The sequence below is a fragment of the Bos indicus x Bos taurus genome, chromosome 11, assembly GCF_003369695.1.
Source record: "Bos indicus x Bos taurus breed Angus x Brahman F1 hybrid chromosome 11, Bos_hybrid_MaternalHap_v2.0, whole genome shotgun sequence".
Taxonomy (NCBI): domain Eukaryota; kingdom Metazoa; phylum Chordata; class Mammalia; order Artiodactyla; family Bovidae; genus Bos; species Bos indicus x Bos taurus.
Genome location: NC_040086.1, coordinates 101,839,685 through 101,862,754, shown reverse-complemented (window position 1 = coordinate 101,862,754; position 23,070 = coordinate 101,839,685). Strand labels below are relative to the sequence as shown.

Below are 23,070 nucleotides of genomic sequence, written 5' to 3'. Positions count from 1 at the left end.
GACATGGCCCAAAACTCTGCTTTCAACTGCCAGGTGATGCTTCTACTAAGAGCCGAAGTGCAAGCGCCTCACTTGAGCTCCGTTAGAGGCATTCTAACAGTCCAACAGTGTCGAGGGGGAGGCTAGATGCTCAAGCCACTGTGTGGTGACCAGCCCTGCCGAGCTCCACCCACATGGGAGCAGTGGGAGAGTGCACGGAGGTGTTCACGCTCCACAGCCCATGGCAAGCTAGCATAAAGAAATGCATTATCTATCTGGCTATTTGCTGTCTGTGCTGTCCAATCTCTAAAATGAAAAAAAAAGGGGGGGGGGCAAAACCTACTTTCATTTAAAAATTTGAGGCCTGCTGACCTGGAATATAACCTGAATTTTTGCTTGTCAGGACTTACTGGTGTGGGAAGCAGAGCGGGTGTGGCAGGGAGCAGAAATGCAGTCTATTCTGCCTGAAATCCAGTTTGGAGGTGCTGGGCACTCCAACAGGGAGACTTTGAGGAAAAAATCAGATACAGTTTATTGAGCTCTTAACAGCTAACACTATTATATTACCTTCAGCAAGAAAAACTACTGTTTAATAGTTCCTTATAGGAAGGGAAGCCTTCTAGGAATGTAGTTTTTAGAAATTTTATCACAAACCTAATTTTCTATCAGACTGATAGCTCAGAGGGTGTCCTAAGGCTGAGAGAAGGACAGGGAGGGAAATAGAGAGGGCCTCTCCTAGGAGGAGGAGTGAGGCAGAGAGGGGTCAGGAGCAGCGGGGATAGACGGACGGGCGGGCCTGTGGAAGTTGGACACTGACAGCAACTCCTCGTTTCACTCTGGGAGCTATGGCAACTCGCGTAACACGGTTCAGTGCTGCCCAGGGAGCGGGGACTCCATAAATGCAGCTCCGTATTCTTCTTGACAAGACCCATGAGCCTTGATTTCTTCTGTTTTTTAGCTCACACCATCACAATTACAACAGAACATATTTTAATATTTAATTATTACCCCTTGACATTCTTTTAACCTAATTAACTGGTGATGGCTGCTAACAGCTCTAGTCCCGACGCCCAACATTAACATTCTCAAAAACTTCCTAGACGAAGAAGCAGAAAAATGTCACACTCCACCACGAGCTTCACCAGTGCTTCTAATAACTTCTGACATTGAAAAACAATTGGTAGTTTTGGCAGATATGATAACAGGCAGAGATGGCTTGAAGTCTGGGTCGTGGACACAGGAGGATTTCAGAATGAATATCAAGCCTAACAAGCTACCAATTTCTTATCTAGGATAATGGGAACAAATTAACCTTAAGCAGGGAAGATGTGACACAGGTGTGGATCAGGTTCCCAAGATGCAGTGCTGCCTTGGCTTCAAAGGTCCAGTCGTGGAGGACCTTTGCTCCCGCACCGTCACACAGAGCAGCGGCATCACTGCCACTGCATCCATGCCTATAGAGCTATAGAGCCTACAGAGCAGTGACAGCTGAAACTAACTTGAAACACACCACCCAGGCCAGGGACATTTCAGGATGGAAGAGAGCGTACGGTACATGTAAACCAGGAGAGGCGGCCAGTCTGAAGACTCCCGGTGTCCTGCCCACTCTTCCAGGGCTTCACTGCTCAGCACTGTCGCCATGTGAGCTGACGTTTAGGACATTCAGAAGGGTACTGTGTCTGTGACGCTGCCATTAACTCACAGTCGCCTCTCATCCTCACAGGTCAATGGATTAACCTCCATGGAAGAGGGGAGGGGTGAGGAAACAGGGGAGGACTCCTGACTCAGTGTGCAGAAGTTTAGGCTGAGGCAGGTGTTAGCTGGACTTCAAAGTCTTAAGAATGCCATTGGGCAGAGCCCCTGTACAGAGAAGCCCCTTTCCAGTAAAATTGTTGCCAAGTTTACCCCTACAGATATACAGAATAATTCAGGCAACCCTTTTTAAGTTCACTCCTAAGAGTCAAAATTTCCCCCCAAATGCACAATAGATTTCAATAAAAACTTAACGTATGTTTTAAATGGCAGCACCACAAAGTTCTGCAATAATAACAAAGCAAGTACTAACTCTGATTTGTTGCTGTTGCTCAGTCCCTCAGTCATGTCCGACCCTTTGGGACCCCGTGGACTGCGGCATGCCAGGCCCCCCTGTCCTTCACCGTCTCCCGGAGCTGCTCACACTCATGTCCACTGAGTCGGGGATGCCAGCCACCTTGTCCTCTTGTCCCCGTCTCCTCCTGCCTTCAGTCTTTCCCAGCATCAAGGTCTTTTCCAATGAATCAGCTCTTCACATCAAGTGGCCAAAGTATTGGAGCTTCAGCATCAGTCCTTCTAATGAATATTCAGAATTGATTTCCTTTAAGATTGACTGGTTTGATCTTGCAGTCCAAGGACCAAAAAAATAAGTGAAACTAAGCACGCTATGGAGAAGGCAATGGCACCCCACTCCAGTCCTCTTGCCTGGAAAATCCCATGGATGGAGGAGCCTGGTGGGCTGCAGTCCATGGGGTCGCGAAGAGTCAGACATGACTGAGCGACTTCCCTTTCACTTTTCCCTTTCATGCATTGGAGAAGGAAATGGCAACCCACTCCAGTATTCTTGCCTGGAGAATCCCAGGGACGGAGGGGCCTAGTGGGCTGCCATCTATGGGGTCGCACAGAGTCGGACACAATTGAAGCGACTTAGCAGCAGTAGCAGCAAGCATGCTATGGCAGAGAAGGCAATGGTACCCCACTGCAGTACTCTTGCCTGAAGAACCCCATGGATGGAGAAGGTTGGTAGGCTGCAGTCCACGGGGTCCCACAGAGTCGGACATGACTGAAGCGACTTAGAAGCAGTAGCAGCAAGCCTGCTATGGGGCTTCCCTGGGGTCACACAGAGTTGGACACGACTGAAGTGACTGAGCACACATGCACACAAGCACACTCCAACTGTACAAACCACAGCAGTGCCTCAATAGGATCTCAGTTTTTACTGTCATGTTTGCTATAAAGGCTACAACTTTCTGGGCTGTGCTCTTCATGATCTTCATGAGACTTCCCTGGTGGCTCAGATGGTAAAGCGTCTGCTTGCAATGCAGGAGACCCAGGTTTGACCCCTGGGTTGGGAAGATCCCCTGGAGAAGGCAATGGCAACCCACTCCAGTACTCTTGCCTGGAAAATCCCATGGACAGAGGAGCCTGGTAGCTACAGTCCATGGATTCGCAGAGAGTCCGACACGACTGAGCGACTTCACTTTCACTTTCTTTCTTCATGATCTTAATGCTGCCTAGCTCTCTTTCTCTTGATAATCTATTGAACATGGTGGACCCTGAAGTCTGGACAAATACTCCACTTGAAATTGCCACCAAAATGAGAAAGACAAGCAGAAGACACCAGCAGAATGAAAAAGCAACAGAAATACAGAATTAAACACAGGAGACAAAAATTTGAATGGGAAACGAAAGACATTTCCAAGCAGACTGTTTGGAAGCGCCTCATAAAGGCTCGTCTCCAATATGTATGGACAGCGGGGGAAGATACTAGGAGGGAGACACTATAGGAGGGAGCAGTGCTTGCGTTACACACTCTCCAAAGAACAAGTATTTCTCAGCGAGTCACCTCTGGGAGACAGTGAGGACAGAGAAGCCTGGCAGGCTGCAGTGTGCGGGGTCGCAAAGAGTCAGACATGACTGAGAGACTGAACAAAAACAACTACTCGGCGAGGGCAAAAGTCTTTCACTAAGGATACAAAAATGAAAAATAGTATGAGTTAAATTTCACATATTCTATTTCCTATTCAAGGCATTACAGTCCTGTTAATAATTAGCACCAATCCCTCAGATACTTATTTAAAAATCCAAGAACATTGTAGTTCTAGAATGTCTATTTTTGATTTTAGGTTTTAAGACCAATTAACGTCTAACATCTCTTAACAGCCCACAGAAAAATACCTGTGTTATAAATATCAAGGATCTTTGCAGAGAGAAGGCATTCCCAGGCTCTGGTTGACCCAGCCACATACACCATAGCACCAAGGCTCAAGGGTCCACATTCTGAGCTGTCCAGCTCTCTCTAGAAGTCTCTAGACAGACTTGGGATAGAAATGAGACATTTGGACATGTCAACATGAAAAATAGTAAGGGTTTTAGTACTAGGAGAAAATAAAGGAGAAAATATTCTTTTTCCTCTATGTACAAACATCTCACCTGGTCATCACAGTTCAGTCTGAAGAGAGGTGTGACACAGGTAAACAGGAATACTATGACACCCTCATATACATGGAGGGGTTGGGGCAGAACTGACGACATGGGAGAAATCGTTAAAAACAAGTCACAATTACGAGAGTCACCTGATCTTCCAACACATTAAAACTAACTTTAGTCTTGGCTTTAACCTCTTAAAAATATATAGTTTTAAGAAAATGGTTTCAATACACACGAAAAAAGCTGGCGGGACGTAGATCTGAAGCTATTTGTTGAGAACAAAATATGAGGCCCACATATTGTTTTAGACATTTGAGTATCTGCTAGACACCATGTGCCATGTACCTGGTAACTAAGCGTCCTGGAGCCACGAGACAGTTCCAGATCTGGGCCAGGGTTAAAGCCTAATTCGGCCCAGCGAGGCCCTTACCCACACTCCCTAGAAGAGGTCACTCTGTTGAGAAACAACAGGGCATTCATTGTGTTCAAACTGTTTCAGTCAAGATACTTCAACACTTGAAAAATAAGTGATAAGGAGTGGGGGCTAATGTTCATCTCAAAATGACTTAAGATCTCTGCACACAGTCCCTTTACAGATATCCTGTAGTCCCTGGAGACGGAGCACACACTTCGGCAGGGAGTTCCCAGGCTTACCGACCGTCACAAGGGCACCTTTCCTCTTGTGGAGGCCAGGCCTGCGCCAGCGCGTCCCAGCTCTTCGGGCTAGACGACACTCTGTCTTCCCACCGTGGACACTCAGAAAACAGGAGAGTCGCAGAAAGGGCAGGGGCTCTGCAGTAACCTCTTAATCCAGTCAGGGTCTGCCAAAGGGAGACAAGCGATAGTTGAGTGCACACTTCAGGGAAAGCAGTCAGATGGGACATGCCCTGGGCCGACCACGGTGTGCAGGTGTGGGTATTCTGGCCCCACTGCACAGAGGTCCTCACTGTAACATTCTAGACGAGGCTGGGCTAGATCTGTGGTTCCCAAAGTTAAATGTGTGATGAAAGAGGAAAATAAGGATAACGAATGAGTGTTTCTCACACATGGTTAATGTTAAAACCTACTCTGAAAACACTGTGTGTCGACGCGCTCTCCTCCTTTTACAGAACTCCCTGGCCTGTCAAATGCTCTGCCTACTGGTGAGTACTGTCCAGAGCTCAGAGATTCCCGTTCTCCCCAGGAGCTGCATGTGGCTCAGTGCAAAGTCAACTGGCAGGTGTGCTTGTTTTTGAGTTTGTTCCCATCTTCCCTGATTTCCTGTCTAAACTATAAACCAATTCTCAATTGCAGCAAGTGTTTAAAAGTCCCCCAAATTTGTTTCAAAATAATGCAGCCAGAGGAGAGGAGGAGGACTACAGACGAAATGAAAGATTATGAGCTGGCGATTTTTGAAGTTGAATGACAGGTATATAAGAGTTTCTCATCCTCTTTTTCTCTACTTTTAGGATTGCATTTTCCACAATAAAGAGTCAAAACAGAACAGAACATGCCAACACGTCCACTTCTCAGAATTAGAGAGCTTCAGCCAGTTTAGAGCAAAAATCAAGAAGGCTGTGTGGTTTTACACAGAACATTCTGTGTAAAACATTTGAGACCACACGTTACCCCCAAAGCGTACACCGCCATATGCGTGCTGTCTAGTAAGCTCATTCGGTTAGTGTGATATTAATGAAACTCAGGTTATAAACTGACATTCATGTGACTGTTTAAATCATCAATCCCTGGTTCGTGTCTATGATCTTATTCCAACAATTGATTCAGGAATGTGCACTCTGTCACTAGGGCTATCAGGAAAGAGAGTATCGATGAACCAGAAAAACAGCCCCACCGTGGCCACTAGAAGGGCGCCTCCAGGTGCACGTCCTGTTTCGGCAAGGCTGTCTTTATCTGTTACCAGCTGCAGAGTTTTCATTCAAATAGAATCTACATATGCCATCTAAAACAAAGTCTTTGGCGTTGTTTGAATGAATGATTTGCAGTGACAGCACAGCAAACTGCAGCCTTCCTTACTCACACAGTGTGATGCTCTTCGCATGTTGGTGATTCCAGTGACCGTGTTCATCAGGTGTGGGTTCATAACAGCACTGTACAGAGCAGAACGAGCTTGCTCCCTGTCCCCGACGGCCAGAGACCCAGGAGGGGAGAGGGGTGCCCCTGAGGCACCAGCACATGCAGTGCGCTCAACCTCACCCTGCCGCAGCCAGGGGAGCACCCACCTTCTGGAATTGGATGGCGAGCGATGCTGTCATGGAGCAAACACCTTCTGTATATCAAACTCTGGCAGGACTGGTAGGTTAAAAAGCACCTGAAAGCAGACAGATTGTATCATCAGTGCTACCAACAGTGGAAAGCAGTACAGTGTTGGAAGGTTAACTCACCACGGACAAGTATTCTAAAATGAGTTAACTAAGTGAAGGGCAAAAATGGTTGACAAATTCATGGCAACCATGTATCCCCCTGCACAGGACAGCTGGCCAGACCCACCACACACTTAGTAAAGGGGAAGTGCCCATGTCAGGCTAAGCCAAGAGATACAAGGCTTCTAATCCAGACAGTCACTGCAGCCCTGGGAAAGAATGCAGTCTGTTTATACCCAACTATACTGTGAATTTTTCATACGTTAAACAAAATAACTATATATCAGAAATTATTGTTAGTGATTTTTAAGATTACGTATAAGCACAATGTTTAAGACTAATGGCACAGTGGTGAAACCTTGAAAGATACAGAAGACACAATTAGTGGTACAAAAAAATAAGGGACATAAACAAATGCTCAGAGATTCAATTCCACCCAATGACCTTTCACTGAGCATCGGCCAGGACCTGGCAAGTAAGGGCAGGTGGGAGCGATGGGAGGTCAGAGAGAGCTGCTGGGCTCTGCAGGGAAGGTTTTCTGAAAGCTAACAGGATTTAGGAAGAGCAATAAGGAGTAAAGCACACAAAGAAGGGAGGTGGGGGAAGGAGTTCCTAGTCGGTTTACCTTGAGTAAAGGCCTGGGTGCACAGGAAGAAAGACTATACCTGAATGAGAGCAAGCACCCATTCTCACCCATTCTTTGTGGAAGAAGCCATTCAAGAGACAACAATGGACAGAGGTTACACGTGAAAACTCTGGAGCCAGAAGGCCAGGTTCTCAGCTCTGCCACTAACCACCTGCATGACTGTGGACAAAGTACTGAACATCCTCAGGCGCCAGTTTCCTCATCTGTGTCCGACACGTGGCTTGAGATGTGCGTGCTGCTGAGTGTTGTGCCTGGTACACTGGCAGCACCAAGAGGTGCTGGTTGCTGTTGTTACAAGACCACTACTATTCCTAGTCTCCCCTGAAACATAAGTCTGAACAGTTAAATTAGAAAAAAGTATAGGTACACAATAAAGACTGGAAAAAAATCCCAATATCAGTCAACAAGAGAGGAAATAATGGAATATCCATACAACGGGAAACTCTATGGCTGTTAAGAATGGGATCTATGGAGACTCTCTCTCCTTCGTGCATGCGCTCTTCTCTCTCTCCCTCTCTCTCTCTCTCTCTCCCCCTCTCCTGCTATCTTCTAAATAAAATAGAGCTGTAACACTGATTTGCCTAAGAGCTGTAGCACGGTTTGTCCAAGACCCGAGAGCTGTGACGCACCGAGGGCTTTAATGTCCGTTGCTCCAAATCTATGTTGTGACGAGACAAAGAACAGGGGAACGTACACTCGTGTGACATCTGTGGTGCTGTGACACGGGTTTAACCTGGCTGAAACAACCTCTGCGCAGAAGAGGCCAAACACAGCAGGAGCCCAACTCAGCGAGGCTCCCGCGCTAGAAACGGAAGGCGAAGAAACCCAACTCAGGGGAAGGCCCATCGTGCTGGAAACCGGGACAGCGAAAAACGAACTCAGCAGAAAGCTCACGCGGCCCAGTCTCAGATTCCAGAAGACCTCCGGTTAAGCTGTCCAGTTTTCACACCATTTATTGAGGAGACTGTCTTTCCCCCATCGCATAGTCTTGCCTCCTTTGTCGTAAATTAGTTGACCATAGATGACACCACCCTTATTGCAGAAAGTGAAGAGGAACTAAAAAGCCTCTTGATGAAGGTGAAAGAAGAGAGTGAAAAAGTTGGCTTAAAACTCAGCATTCAGAAAACGAAGATCATGGCATCTGGTCCCATCACTTCATGGGAAATAGATGGGGAAACAGTGGAAACAGTGTCAGACTTTATTTTGGGGGGCTCCAAAATCACTGCAGATGGTAACTGCAGCCATTAAATTAAAAGACGCTTACTCCTTGGAAGGAAAGTTATGACCAACCTACATAGCATATTGAAAAGCAGAGGCATTACTTTGCCAACAAAGGTCCGTCTAGTCAAGGCCACAGTTTTTCCAGTGGTCATGTATGGATGTGAGAGTTGGACTGTGAAGAAAGCTGAGCACCGAAGAATTGATGCTTTTGAACTGTGGTGTTGGAGAAGACTCTTGAGAGTCCCTTGGACTGCAAGGAGATCCACCAGTCCATTCTGAAGGAGATAAGCCCTGGGATTTCTTTAGAAGGAATGATGCTAAAGCTGAAACTCCAGTACTTTGGCCACCTCACGCGAAGAGTTGACTCATTGGAAAAGACTCTGATGCTGGGAGGGATTGCGGGCAGGAGGAGAAGGGGACGACAGAGGATGAGATGGCTGGATGGCATCACTGACTCGATGGACGTGAGTCTGAGTGAACTCTGGGAGTTGGTGATGGACAGGGAGGTCTGGCGTGCTGCGATTTATGGGGTCACAAAGAGTCGGATGGCGTGCTGCGATTCATGGGGTCACAAAGAGTCAGACACGACTGAGCGACTGAACTGAACTGAACTGATACACGAGAAGAGGCTTTGTATATTGCCCTAAACCCCATTCCCTATTCTGGGACCCTTGTGGGTATTTTCTCAAATTTTAAGAAGTTAGGAGCCTATAAAAAACCTCAAGAAGGATCCTTGGTAAATGAAACAGGAAATCTTCCAAATTCACTGAACATTCTCTGACTGTGAGAAGTATACTGAGTATTCTCAAGAATGCTAGGAGGTTTATAACATAATTATTGTAATAATTAAACCAACCAGTACAATTTATAAGCACCAGGTGAATACTCGTATTGACTGTAATCCACTAATGAGCAGGTGGTATTATTAGTAGTACTGGTATTTGTGTTAATGAATGTTATGGATAGGAGGAATAGAGATGGATTTAAGTTAAACTTGTCACATACTGATTTTGATGGGAGAAAAGAAAAGGATAGTCAAGTAATAATGGGAAAAAATGCTTTTAAATGAGTAAGCATGTGGTCAAATTGTATAGCTGAACAACTTTCAGCATTCATTTCAAAATATTTATATCTGAGAAATTTTAAATTAAAAACCATTAATAAAACTAAATACTTCCAGATTTGGTGATATGTCTGTAAAACTTAATCTGAAATAATATTTATATAAATTAAAATTCAAAACTTAAAAAAAAAAAAAAAAAAGAATGGGATCTATGCACTGATATAGAAAATAACCACAACATTTTGGTAAGAGAATAGGGAAGTTATTAAGTATATGTAGCAAAATCCTGTTTCTATTGAAAATAAATTTAAACAATTTAGTGAGTGCCTACCATATATCAGACATTGTTCCCGAAATAGCCAGGAACAAAACAACAAAATTCCCTGTCTTCATGAAGCTTTGTACTCTAGAGGGAGGAGAAAAATCCAAAGTAAAAAAATATATTAAGTAGTGATAACTGCTAAGGAGGAAAACAGAGCCAGGAAGAGGGATGAAGGCTACCAGGAGGGGAGAGGGATGTCCTCGGGTGTCATGATGTTAGGCAGCCTGGTTGGGAAGAAGCCCTGCTGGAAGAGTGGTCCGAGCAGAGAGGATGGCCAGCGCAGATGTCCGGGCTGGGAGGGATGTCGCGTGCATGAGGAAAGACATAGAAGATGGGTTGGGAGATAACTGTAATAACCTGGGCAAGAGATGATGTTTCTTGGATCAGGGATGTAGAGGTGAAGGTAGTGGGAAAAGCTGGATTCAAATTTGAAATGCCTGTAAAACTTCCAAACAGAGCAACTGAGCAGGTGCTTAGATATGAAGCCTGGACTGAGGGAAGAGATTCAGACTAAAGTGATGTTAAGTCACCAGTGTACAGATACATGTGGCAGCCCAGGGAGAATGCTGTGGGCTTCCCAGGTGGCTCAGTGGTAAGAATCCACTTGCCAATGCAGGAGCTGCAGGAGACTTGGTTCCATCCCTGGGTTGGGAAGAACCCCTGGAGAAGGGAATGGCAACCCACTCCAGTGTTCATGCTTGGAGAATCCCATGGACAGAGGGGTCTGGTGGGCCATAGCCCATGGAATCGCAAAGAGTCGGAAATGACTTAGCACACACATACCGTGGGGAGAGTGCTGATAGAAGAAAAACATGTCCAAAGATGGACATCAAGGAGATACTGTGTCCAGGAAGCCAGGTGATAAAACGGTGCTCTATGGAGGAGGAAAAGGGAGGGATCAACAGTGTCAAACAGCCCACAGGGCCACAGAGTGGTCCTCTCAGAGTGACACTGAGGAGAGAGAAGGGGAAGACTTCTACCCTTTGTTAAACCAAACACAGTACAGGAGTACTTTATATTCTATTAACTTTAATGGCCTTTGCTTTCATCATAATGATTTTTTAAAATTCAGTACTAACTTCAAAGTAAAATAGTATTGTGTGTTAGTCACTCAGTCATGTTCGACTCTTTGTGACCCCATGGACTATAGCCTGCCAGGCTCCTCTGTCTGTGGAATTTTCCAGGCAAGGATACTGGAGTGGGTTGCCATTTCCTTTTCCAGGGCATCTTCCTGACCCAGGGACTGAACCTGGGTCTCCTGCATTGCAGGTGGCTGCTTTACCATCTGAGCTACTAGGGAAGTCAAATACAGTATTACCAAAATAAACAGAGAAACTCCTATTACAGTTACAAACAAGCAGTTACAAAGAAAACTACTCCTAAAGGGTTTCAGTCAAACAGATGGAAAAAAAACCACAGCAGGTGTTACGGCAGCAGCTTTTCTCCAGCTTGATGGCATGGGCACCATACCCTTTGGATGAACACTTGACAGTGGTCTGTGGGGCACAGGCTGGAAACACGCAAAAGCAGCTTACCGGAGCCAGATGTGGCCATTGGAGCAGACGGCCTGCTTGCGATCTGTAAACGGCAAGATCTCCTTACACAAACTGCAGTGCTCAGGGAAGGTCTGCTTGTTCATCTTCTTTGAGATGTGTCCAATCAGCACCTAGTAAAACAAAGGGGTCAGTGGCATTTCACGTGAGCGCAGGGCTTCCGAACACCAAGGAGAAGAGGACAACTCCGCGGCGTCTTCCACCAGAGAGGAGCGCTGCGTCCCCATGTGGGCCTGCCACACTGGGTAGAAAGGAAAGAAGCTGGACCTTCAACTTGTGTCAACTGGTTGAGTAAAATAAAATAAATTCAATCAGGCACCCCGTGACAACGGTGAACTTTACTCACTAAAGGAGAAATGTTCTGAAACACAAATCTTATTATTTGCCTTTACTTGCTTCTGAAAGGACTTCAGAGTTCTGTCAGAAGACAAAGTATTCAGCTATACTTAAAATGTTTGACTTTTAAGAAAGAAAAGCATAATCTGTACAGGCAAAGTATCATGTGAAATACTAACTCTAGAACGAAACAAATGTCTATTCTTTCAGAAAAGCTTACAAAGTAAAAAGATGATCAAGATTAAAAAATAATACCTTCTCCTTCTGATGGCCCAAAGACCCACAACCAATCTAGTGAGCCCGCGATAGGAGACCCACCAGCCCCACAGCAAAGGTATGGGGGGCCCGCTGTAGGAGGCAGACAGGGCAGCTTGAGGCCTTGGCCCTACTTCAGTTTTGCTTCTTTCTCTGCTTTATTAGGATTGCACCAGGTCAATGAAAGTCTGAAAAAGACTAAATCTACTTCATTATCTTGTTGGAAAAAACCTTCACAAGCTACGTTTTTGGGAGGCATGGAATATGTCAATCCTCAAGAACCACCTTGTCTTATTAGCAGATATGTCCTTCAAAGTTATAATCCATTTACACTTGAGCTCTTGTGTAAGAAGAACTTACTAGTTTGCCATTCACTAAAATTAGCTCACTGATGTTCTGAAGGGTATCTTAATAGCTCAGAAGGGTGTCTTTTTTTTTTTTTTTTTTCAGAAGGGTGTCTTACCTACTGTGCATATAACTTGCAAATTTAAAGTCCATTAACTTTTGGCCTTTTTTAAAGGTCTTGAGAATTCTAATTTATGGTCCCTTATAGCAAGGACAACTACTGTACCAGGTTTGAAAAGATTCATTTTAGGTACACAGAAGGATTTTCAAACAAGACATGTATTGTTTTCAATCGAAACTCAGTTGCTGTAGCTGGGCCGAGGTATAATCTTCCTTTCTTTAAACTGGCTGTGTTGGAACCAAGTTAACTGTGCTAAATGTAGCTTTCCATGCTCACACAGCATGTGCAATAATTATTCTAAACCACTGCAAACCAACTGTCATTATAGATTTACTAATAAGTTTTTGTTAATATTTTACGCGTATAGTATCCTTACTTGGTCCTATGAACCAGCGGTAACCAGAAAACTCCTTCACACCATTGAGATCACAATGAAACGATCTTCAAAAGCTGACTTTTGAAGATGAAAAGTCAGATACATGAAGAGTGCATCTTAACTGCTCCTGAGTGTGAATGAACACGCTGCTGCTGTACATCAGTAAAGAAAAGGTGCTGCAGCCAGGAGCCGCACGTTACTACTGCCCGAGGGTGAGCCCTGAGGGAGCTCAGGATGGAGGCAGGATGGCCCCCATCTAGCTGTCAGCTGCTGCAGTGCCCCCAGTGGGGCATCCTAAGGAGACCCAGGCTGAGAATCACAGGATATGTGGCCCCAGACAGCTGAGGTACACATCAAAGTAATGACTGCAGTGAGCCCAGACCCTGTTATCTTCCCATACAGAGAGAAGCCCTAAATTCCTTAACCTGATATGTCTTGGTTTCCTTATTTGCAACAAAGACTGACTACGGTCTTCGTTGTAAAAACGCTTATATATCCTAGCTCCACACCCTTGCCCTTCTGGTGCAGTCTCTCTGAGTTATCTTAGACGCTGCGTCCCAGGCTTAAGTCCTCAGTTTTGCCTGCTGAATAAAACGTAACTTTTAGGTTATGCTTTTTTTTCCCAGTCAACATCAGATTGTCGCAAACATCCTTAAGAAATAATTTTAGGAGTATATGGATACACACACACAACTTTCCAACAAGAAAATGCAACAAGTGACTTGTGAATGGTTTAACATTACGCATGAAGATACCTGAATTTATTACCTTCAATTAACATTTTAGATTTTAGATAAGACTTCAGGCAGTGAGAATAAACATCAAATTTCAGAGTAAAAAGGACGATAGTCTTGTCTTCTTGAATATTTTAGTATACAGTATGTTCCTTAAAACAGTTTTTCAGGATTTTAGAAGCTGTTAGCTCAGGATTCCTGGTTAAAAAGTCTACATGACACTAAACTGCACAAAATTAAAGGCCTCTTTCCTATAGGAATTCTCAGAACCCTTAGAAGGATGATGTACACTGGAAACCTCTAAGAGGAGTATGGCGTATTTCCCCAAGCTTGGAACCCTATTGTTCTGTCAGAGAACTTTAATTCTGTGAAATACATTTTAGATAACACTGTAAGGTTGTTATACCACCAAAATAAAGATTATACTCAGTTTTTGCAGGTGGGGGAGGGGAACAAACACCCAATGGATAATCGTTTTACTTCCTATGCCCTTGTAGGCTAAATGAGAAAACCTCCTGAAGTCCTATCAAATGCAAAGAATCCCTGCCACAGGCCTCCCCCTCCCATCTTTCTGCAGACAGGAAGGGGAGGGCGGGCCTGCCATCCTTCCCCTGTAGTGTCTGCCCAATCACAGCCCTGCAGTGTCTGCCCAAGTCTGCTCCTGGAGCTCATCCACAGCCCGAAATCGCCCAAACCATGGACATCAATCGAGGCACCAGTAAGAGTAAGAACTGACATAATTCTTAGTGGGACATGAATATGTCCTCTGCATTAATCTGCTTCCTATTTATTTTCCGGCACCTCATGCTCATCAATTACCTAAAAATGTCAAAGCAGAGGTTGAGTTTTACGAATTCAGTTTAAGTCATTTCTTTCTCGTGAAGCAAGCAGATTTTTCGGTTTTCAGTGTTTTTGCTGACAAACACCTACCCGTGCGGTTCTGTCATCATACTCCTCATCAGACATCAGGAAGTTACAGAGTCCCCTGGTGGGGATGCTAGTGTTTTCTGTGATCCAGGTGTGTAGATACACTTCGCCCAGGACTCGCTTCATGTGCTCCCTCGTCAAGTGCATTTCCACTGCTTCAATTTTTCCCTGGATTTCAAGGAGTTTCTCTTCCATTGGCTCTCGGCCTCCAGTATCCGCAGATTGAGGGAGTGAGTCCTCTGTGGGGTCCTCTGGATCGCCGTCTTTGCTTTGCTTACTAATCTGTTTGGAAGAGGTGCCTTCCTCCTGCTGTTCATCCTCAGCATTGCCCATCCCAGGTGAGTCAACTAGCAAGATTTTTGAGTCCTCGTGGGTGGGTTTGCACAAGGCTTCTGAAGGGGTTTTCTGCATCGACTGATATAAAATTCTCAGGAGGAAGAGTTTGAAACGCCAGTAATAGGTGGCCCCACTGCTTTCGATCTTTTTTTCCAAAGCTTCATGTAAAAATTGAGGGATATGCTTATCTTTTAAAATCTTCCAGCGTACTAGGTCTATTAAATCTACCTGCTTAAAGAGATTCTGGACAGAAGACTCCAGAAGCTGAGCAGCTGCCTCTTCAAAGGTTTTGAGAGTAACGAACTGAACCTGGTAGTTTTTGTTAACGGGATGGAGGCCGTTGACCATGCCCTCAGTGGTGATGACGGCCAGGTATGCGCCGCAGGGGCTCACGGCTATCCCGTGTGTCCTCACGGAGCCAAACACATCAGAGAGTTTAATCAACTGGTGCTCAAACTTCAACGCCACATCTGTGAAAATGGGGATCAGCTGCCTCACCTTGCCGTCACTGGAGCAAGTATACACCGTCCCATTCTGCTTGTCGGCAGTCATGGAGACGATGGGCAGGGAGTGCAGGCCTGTGACGTGAGAGTTGTGAACATTCAGACCTGCTTTGGAGATCAGGAGAAGACACCAAAACACATAGGACCCTCGTGCGGCCACCACTAAGCTGCAGCTGCACTTCTGGTAAGGGTGATACAGCGGCACGCACTTGATGCTGTGGACTGGCAGCTGGTCCATTTCTTTCCACAAGACGACAGGCTGCCTCAAGGTGAAATAGCCTTTGACTGCTTTAAGGTTGACAGGCAGGATTTTCACAGGCCCAAAAGCACTCCCCACTATAAGGCCGCTCATTTTCCGATTGTTGTGCTCATATTCCCACCAGAACAAAACGCTAGGAGAGCTGATTCCTGACTCGATGGTGTTGCATGAAGAGATGGACTCCTTCCCTGCAAAGGGGAGCTGGAACTGCCACACGGCGATGTTCCCGTTCTCGAAGAGGACCGCCAGGAGCACGCTGCCCACGTCTCGGCACTCGTTGTTGTGCTTGACCTGCTGGGTGGTGCAGATGCCCGACCACTCCATGCGCACCGGCGCCTGCATGCTGTGTCGCCTCTGAAACTCGGCGAAATCCCTGAGACTGCCCTCCGGGGCCTCGTTTCTGGAGAACCTGTAGCTGGTCTCATAGAGACGCTCTCCGTAAATCTCCGTCAGGTCCACCAGCTGGACCCACTGCAGTCTGTTGAGGTTAGCCTGGATGGTCAGGCGATTGTCCATGGTCAGTGCGGCCAGCAGGCACCTGCCATTAGCGTCACAGCCCACAGGGGACCAGCTAGTGTACTTGAACCCTCTCAGTGGTGGCAGAGCCTTCCCCTCAGGGTTGAACACCCTGTCCAACATGAAAGTCTGACTGACTGTGGGGTCTTCAGAGGTGGCAAATCTCTGTTTACACTCGGCAACTTCCCTTTTTGAGCCAACCTGAAAATAAGATATAAAAACTATCAGATAAATATTTCACTCTAAGAGGAACAGATTTACATTGCATAGGGTGGATTAATTGATCCACATAAATACGTACAGTAATTTGACATCAATTCTATTAATTTTGACGCGACATAGATTTAAAAGATCAATTTCATGCCTAAAACTAAACAAGCATTTACTCACGAAATGGCAATTTTAAAAATTTTAGTTTGTTTATAGGAAATGGCAGTATTTTTAAGGGTCAGAGAAAGTGCTGTGGTTACTCACAGCCTGGTTCCCACCTTCTTCTCAGAATTAACAAACGCAGTAGCAATGACAGAAGTGTAGTTGATTCTAAAGAGTCAACTAAGCATTCTGCTAAACTAGTCACAAACAATAAAGGAGTTTAAAAGTCATGAAAAGTTATGTATCTATATCTATATATAAATATATATATATATATCTTTGATACAATTAGATGTTTGGATTTTTAACAATATCTTTGCAATATAAGTCTTCCATCTGAAATTTCACTGACAGATTACTCTGAGAACCAGCTCCAATAGCTCTTTCCAGTTTCTACAGAATAATGTCCACCCTGCCTTCCCTGGCTCCCCCTTGTGTAGAATAATCTTTCCTCTTATCTGAACCCATCTATCCTACCAGGTCAAGCTCTATGAGACTTTCTGAGAACATTCTAGCTTTCACTTATCGCTCTCTCCTCCAAGTTTGCAACATACACGAGCAGTTCTATTTATTTAATGTCTAGGTGTACAATGGTAAGCTCTTTAGAAACACTTTAAAGGAACATTAAAAATAGAGGAGACAGAAATGACCAAAAGAAGGTGATCCAGAATTGTAAGAAGATAGCCAGAAGACTAAAGCCAAAGAGAGCAGAGGTCAATTAGAAATGATTTCTGTTATGTCAGAAGTAGGAAGAAGGACTTGATCCACTGTCTTTTCTTCTTTTCCATAGATGCTTATCTTCAAACTGGAAAGGGTACATTAAACATGATCAATAAAGAATTCTAGCCAAAATATACATGGATATAACAAAAACACACACAAAAAAACTCACTTTAAATGAGTTTAAGCCCCCAAGCCCAGAAGAATAACACTCCAGAACATAGAAGATGAATTCAGAACTATAACATTCCTCAATACAGCTCGGACAACTGGAAATGTGTCAGAAAACCATACTGCAATGAATAGTTAACTGCTAGATCACATTAACAAATAAGCTTATAAAGTGAAAGGTAGATAAAGATCCTCTAGAGAAGGAAATGGCAACCCACTCCAGTATTCTTGCTGGGAAAATCCCACTGACAGAGGAGCCTGGCAGGCTAGTCCATGGGGTCACAAAGAGTTGGATGTGACTGTCCACAGAGACATAGATACAAATCCCAACAAATGAATTAGAAGACTAACTTTTTCTAAACTGTGTTAAACAGAACATCACTCTACTAAATTGCCCCTTGAAAAAGAGTTTTGTAACTAAAACTGTTTTGAAAGTGCTGTTTATTACACATTATTCCCCCTTCAAGAGTTATCGCCGGGAGCTACTATAGAGTAGCTCTGTAGCTACCATAGAGCTACAGAGTTATCTAAACTTTTTTTTAACAACAGAACCTTATGGTGTTGGTGGGGGGGTGGGGCGGTGCAGGGGCAGTCATCTTTCTTCATCCTAAGTAACACTCTGGAAATGGGCTCTTAGGCAGTGTATCTTAATTGCAGGGTAGTCTCTTGGATACACCTATGGATATACTGGAGAAATACAGACCAGAAATTCCAATTAAATAGAGGTGTCACTGGCTAGTCTGTTAATAAAACGACGCTAATCAAAGCCCACAGCTTTGTATGGGGTAGATAAAATTTGATTGAAAATCTGCAGATTGCCGGGATTCAAATCCTGGCTCTGTCACATACTAGCTCTGTGACCCTGAGCAAATTGTTTAAACCTTCTGGCTTTAATTTCCTCATCTATAAAGAGTGCAATGACACATTCTCATAGAGTTAGGAAGGTTAATTAAGTCAATGCATGTAAAGCATATATTAATAAATACTCAATAAATGTTATCTACGATGACAAGTAGTAGTAGTCTCTGAGAATTCAGTAAATGTTAACGAGACCTAATAAAAGTAAAATGCAGGTTAGGTAGGTATTAAGTTGTCTGCCAAATGGAGGGTGGATATAAAATTATTCACCAAATCCCATAATACTACAAACTAAGCAATAATTCTCAGACTAGGATAATTTACTACAATAGAAACTACTATAGAACTGAAAATAAACTTAGAGAATGCATAACTCCAAACAGCAGTACAGAATGAAATAAAGGAAGCTCAAGCTTGGTCCTAACCCACAGCAGCAAGAATCCTTGACAGGATGGAGAGCAGCTTGGATGTCAGCCAGTAAGGAAAATCCTTAGGGTTTTGTGCAGTAATTTCCATGTTAGGTAATCTGAATTAACCTAGTGCACCTCCCCTCAACTCTTCACATCACAAAACTAGTTAACGAATCAAAACAAGTACTCAGATGCCCCAGGAGCATGTTAGTTAAGAGTCCAGCTCTCAGAGGCTGAGCCCCAGTCAATCTTTTCACTATATGCTATCCTGTTTCTAGTTGGCCACTATGACAACTAATCAGCACATACTTTGTAAGCACCTAACAAAAACTCACTTGAAGCTCGTAGACAGTAAGCTTCTTGAGGGCAGGAATATAATTCCAAAGACAGGAAACAGTTATTTAACTTAATGGAGTAGATGGCGTTGATATTACTAAAGCTCCTAACAGCTGAAACAAACAAAAGTAGTCATGCACGTATTATTAGATTTTGGAACTGTTTGCAACTAGATGATTCACTAAATCAGCAGTCCAATGGGAAGAGAAATTGTAAACTTGTTCTTAAGTCACTACTTCACTGGTTCTCAGATTTATACCATTCACTTTTATATCAGTGCCCAGGGCAGTAACTTGCAAAGAGCAGATAATATGTGAACTATTATTATAACTGTGTATTTTCCTGAAAAAACTCATAATCTAAATAACGATCAGAGCAAAAGCTTCAAAGAGGTTTAGCATGTAGCCGTCTAGCAGTTCTACACACTGAAACTGCGATCTAGGTTGCAGGAGTCCATCTTCCTTGTTGGAGCAAACTGGCCAGCACCAAAGAGATTTCAGTCCACAGGGCCTGTGAGTGGGCAGTGCCACCAAAGCACAGACAAAGACTTCCTTACACTCCCACCATTACTCCAGCTTTACCCCACAGAGGCCTCTCTCAGAACTGCAGGGACATCTCGGCCTTCATTCCCCAGGCAGGGCCTGCGAATGAGACTGCCAACTGACCGGTGCTTTCTGTGAGGTGCACACCAAAGCAGAAGAGGAAGACACCACTGAATAATTTCAGGAAAGCAACCGATTACTAGAGGGATATATAAGGATTTCCTATTACTCATTTTCCAGTTGTAGGACCAATGACAAGAATCAAATTTTTATCAGAATACAGTGATAAGAGATAACTTTGTATCCATAGCCAAAGCATTAACCCAGAGACCTTCCTTCATACTTGCATGACTATTTTTTAACCTGAGCATTTACAGTGTGCCAGGAACTGTGCTAAGTAATCACATATGGACATATGGACATATAAGCATATATATAAATATACACATATAATAATATATTTTAACTTAATCTTCTAAAGATGCTAAACGAGGTAGGCTTTATTATCCTTTTACAGATAGACCTGGCTTGCTATCTTGTGCCAAAGTGTAGTCTCTCTTTTTTTAAAAATATTTTTGTTTATTTATTTATTTGGGTGCATTGGGTCTTAGCCACGGCATGTGGGATCTAGTTCCCTGACCAGGAATTAAACCTCCGGGCCCCTGCATTCAGAGCTTGGAATCTTAGCCACTGGACCACCACGGAAGTCCCCAAAGTGTACTCTCTTAACCCCTGTTTTATGCTGACTCCAACCATCACCTACTTGCCTCTAGTCCAGTGGGAGTCACATTCCTGCACCACACCAGGTCAGTCTTCATCTATGACGCTGTAACAGCACCTCAGGGCTTCCTAAACTGAAGTCAACCATCTCAGACTGACCTTCCAAGTTCCCAAACTGACCTCACTTTACTGTCTCCGACTCTCTAGGAAAGCTACTTGACCTCAGCTGTGAACCCAAAATCATTTACGCAAGCAACCAGAAGCTGTGTTCATCACTTAAGTGTCTGTGCACAAGATGGGCACCTTATTCCTGGCACTTGGATGACCCCTTTCTCCCTTCTTTTTACAACCCAAACCCTACTTTTTTTTTTAGGTCTGCTGCAGATTCACCACCAAATAACCTTTCCTAATAAAAGCATCTCGGTTCAGCATTCCTTTACTTCTTTAAATTCTCTCTGCTGAAGCATTAAGTCTACCACACTGAGACACACACTTAAAATTTTCTCTAGCTGATGTGCATATAGTTAGCATCAGTAAGTTCCTTTTCAGCAGAGGTGAAAGGTGTCTCACCTTTTAAAACCCCTCTGTTCTGCCTCCCTCCTTGAGTGTTTCTCAGTTTCATAGGATCACCAACATCTATTCACATGACTGGTTTATCAGTTGAGTTGCTCAGGCATGTCTGACTCTTTGCGACCCCATGGACAGTTGCACACCAGGCTTCCCTGTCCATCACCAAATTCCAGGTGACTGGTTTATACTTGAATCAATTTGTCACACCCTGTCCAAGATCTTTGAAAATTTAGTCATACAAACTTATCAATGATCTAATTCAACATCGAGCTGTCACTTTCAAACTTGGATTAAGTATGCTAAAAGTGGTGTGGGTTCTCTGCACCCCATTCAGTCACTGATCTATATTTTAAATGGCTTGGCAGAGTAGTTTTTTTTTTTTAAACTTCATATTCACAGAAACACTTTCTCTGTATATAGATACATATTACAACTTATCACTACCTATTATTACATTGTTGTTTTTGACCTGTCAAAAGAATGAATGTAAGCTCCAAGAGGACAGGGATTTTGTTTTTGTACAATGTTTTACTTCTGGAGCCTAGATTGATCTCTAGCTGATACACTGTTGCTGTTGTTTCAGTCACTAAGTTCTACCAAGTCCTAGCCCACCCTTTGGCAACCCCATGGACTGTGTAGCGCCCCAGGCTCCTCAGTCCATGAGATTTCCATAGTGGTATTCAAAGGTGTGTTGAAAGAATGAATGTACATTTTGATAATCACACATATGCATACAGACCTATAAAGCAAATAGTAATAAAGTTTTAATATTTTTAAACCATTAAATGAACAACACGACTTCCTACTTTAACACATTTTGAAAATGGTGATGCTCCAACAATAAAACTTTAGCAGTTTTAAAGTTCTGAAGGCAAGCTTAGTTAATCCGAAGCCAAAAGCACTAAATCTACACGAAGCATTCAATCTATACGAAGATCTTAAGAGTTGCATTTATTTCCAGAAGCTTTATTTTTCATTCTACATCCCAAAGCCTTTTCGTTATTGAAGAAAAACTGGAGTACTAACCCCTGACATCCAGTATCTATCCATCTGCCCAAGATGAGAAGGACCACTCATATAACAAAGTCACTGCAACAGTTAAAGACAAAGCAAAAAAAAAAAAAAAAAAATTCTGTCTTCCAAAGCCAAGGAGGCGGAAGAGGAGGGCACATCACAGTAAACAAAGCCAGCCAGGAGCCTCGGGGAGCAGGCCCCAGACAATAGGAGCGGGTGGCAGAGGCAGGTCTGGGGTTGGGTCAACACGGGGGTGGAGCCTAAGAAAGCACCAAGGGAAGAAATCTGCGCCAGCAGCCAGCCAGACGCCGGGCCGCAGGGAGAACTTGGCTCCGGAGAGGGACCTTCCGAAATGTACCTGTGTCTCGGGAGTGGGTGGGCGATCCGGGAAACTGGGCATACACGGCGTCCCCCCGACCCCTTAAGCTACGGCGGCGACCCTAAAGACTCAGGGTGCGAGGAGGCGGGAATCCCCGGCCGAGGCGTGGGCCCGGGGATTCCCCCGGGGACCCGCGGGGACGCGGCCGCGGGAGGGAAGGGAGGCGGGCAGGAGACCCCCAGAGCCCGGGGCGGCGGGCATGACTTACTTTGAGGAAGCAGCTGTGGAGAGGCGCGGGCACCGACGTGCGGTGGATAACCAGGTCCTGGCCCGGGTTGTGCACGTCGCAGATGAGTTCCAGCACGGCGATGCTGCGGGCCGTGGACACCGACACGCGGTGGTCCTCGGACCACGCCAGCGGCTCCAGGCCGCTCACCGCGTACTGCAGCCTCACCGCCGGCTCCCGCCGAGTCACCAGCAGGCGGAACGCCGTGCTGGGCCCCGGGGCCGCGTCCGCCGCCGGCTCCTTCCCGCCGGTCTCAGAGCCCTCCACCTCCTCGGGCGGCGCGGGCCGCTCGGCCGCGGGCCCCACCCGGGTCAGGGCCGTATTCATCTCTCCTCGGAGGCAGAGGCCGGGCCCCGGGGCGCGCGCCAACCTCCCCCTCCTCCTCCCCCTCCCCGCCCCGCTCCGCTCCGCCCCGCCCCGCCCCGCGTCGCTGTCCAGTTGCCGCCTCCCGCACCGAGGCCGCCGGGCCCCCAGCTTTCCTCAGCGGTGGTTTCCCCCCCTCAGGCCCGGAGCGCCGCCGAACCACGAAGGACCCCGCCGTTGCTAGGCAACCCAGCCCCTGCCGGGTGGCCAAGGCACTGCCTGCAAAAAAAAAAAAATTTAAAAATTTAAAAATAATCTCACCTTGTGGTGGGACCGGATCGCGGGTGGGCGAGGGGCAGGGAGTCCCCCCCCCCTCCCCCACCCCCGGCGCCTAACAACTAAAGTGCTGAGGAGA

General features: G+C 45.2%; 1 protein-coding gene across 2 annotated transcripts; it reads right to left on the bottom strand.

The window, feature by feature from the left end:
• Window positions 1–3,827: 3,827 nt before the first annotated feature.
• On the bottom strand, window positions 3,828–23,067 carry GTF3C4 (general transcription factor IIIC subunit 4). Of its 2 annotated transcripts, none has more exons than XM_027556659.1 (5): window positions 22,977–23,067; window positions 14,424–16,235; window positions 11,309–11,439; window positions 6,381–6,469; window positions 3,828–4,982 (listed from the first exon to the last, which is right to left on the bottom strand). In XM_027556659.1, exons 2-5 carry the CDS (start codon window positions 16,155–16,157, stop codon window positions 4,918–4,920), a joined length of 2,019 nt encoding a protein of 672 aa, XP_027412460.1. In that variant the 5' UTR covers window positions 16,158–16,235; window positions 22,977–23,067; the 3' UTR covers window positions 3,828–4,917. The 2 variants fall into 2 exon arrangements, with proteins under 2 accessions (XP_027412460.1, XP_027412459.1); XM_027556658.1 differs by lacking the exon at window positions 22,977–23,067 and adding an exon at window positions 22,335–22,729.
• Window positions 23,068–23,070: the final 3 nt, after the last annotated feature.

What these genes read in the sequence shown, in the direction of transcription:
- GTF3C4 (XM_027556658.1), bottom strand. Translation starts at nt 22,679, where the DNA reads ATGAATACGGCCCTGACCCGGGTGGGGCCCGCGGCCGAGCGGCCCGCG. An exon ending in ATGATGACAGAACCGCACGG is followed by an intron (nt 11,440 to 14,423) that starts GTAGGTGTTTGT and finishes TTGTTTTACTAG; the next exon opens with GTGCTGATTGGACACATCTC. An exon ending in TCGCCATCCAATTCCAGAAG is followed by an intron (nt 4,983 to 6,380) that starts GTGGGTGCTCCC and finishes TCCCTTTGGCAG; the next exon opens with ACCCTGACTGGATTAAGAGG.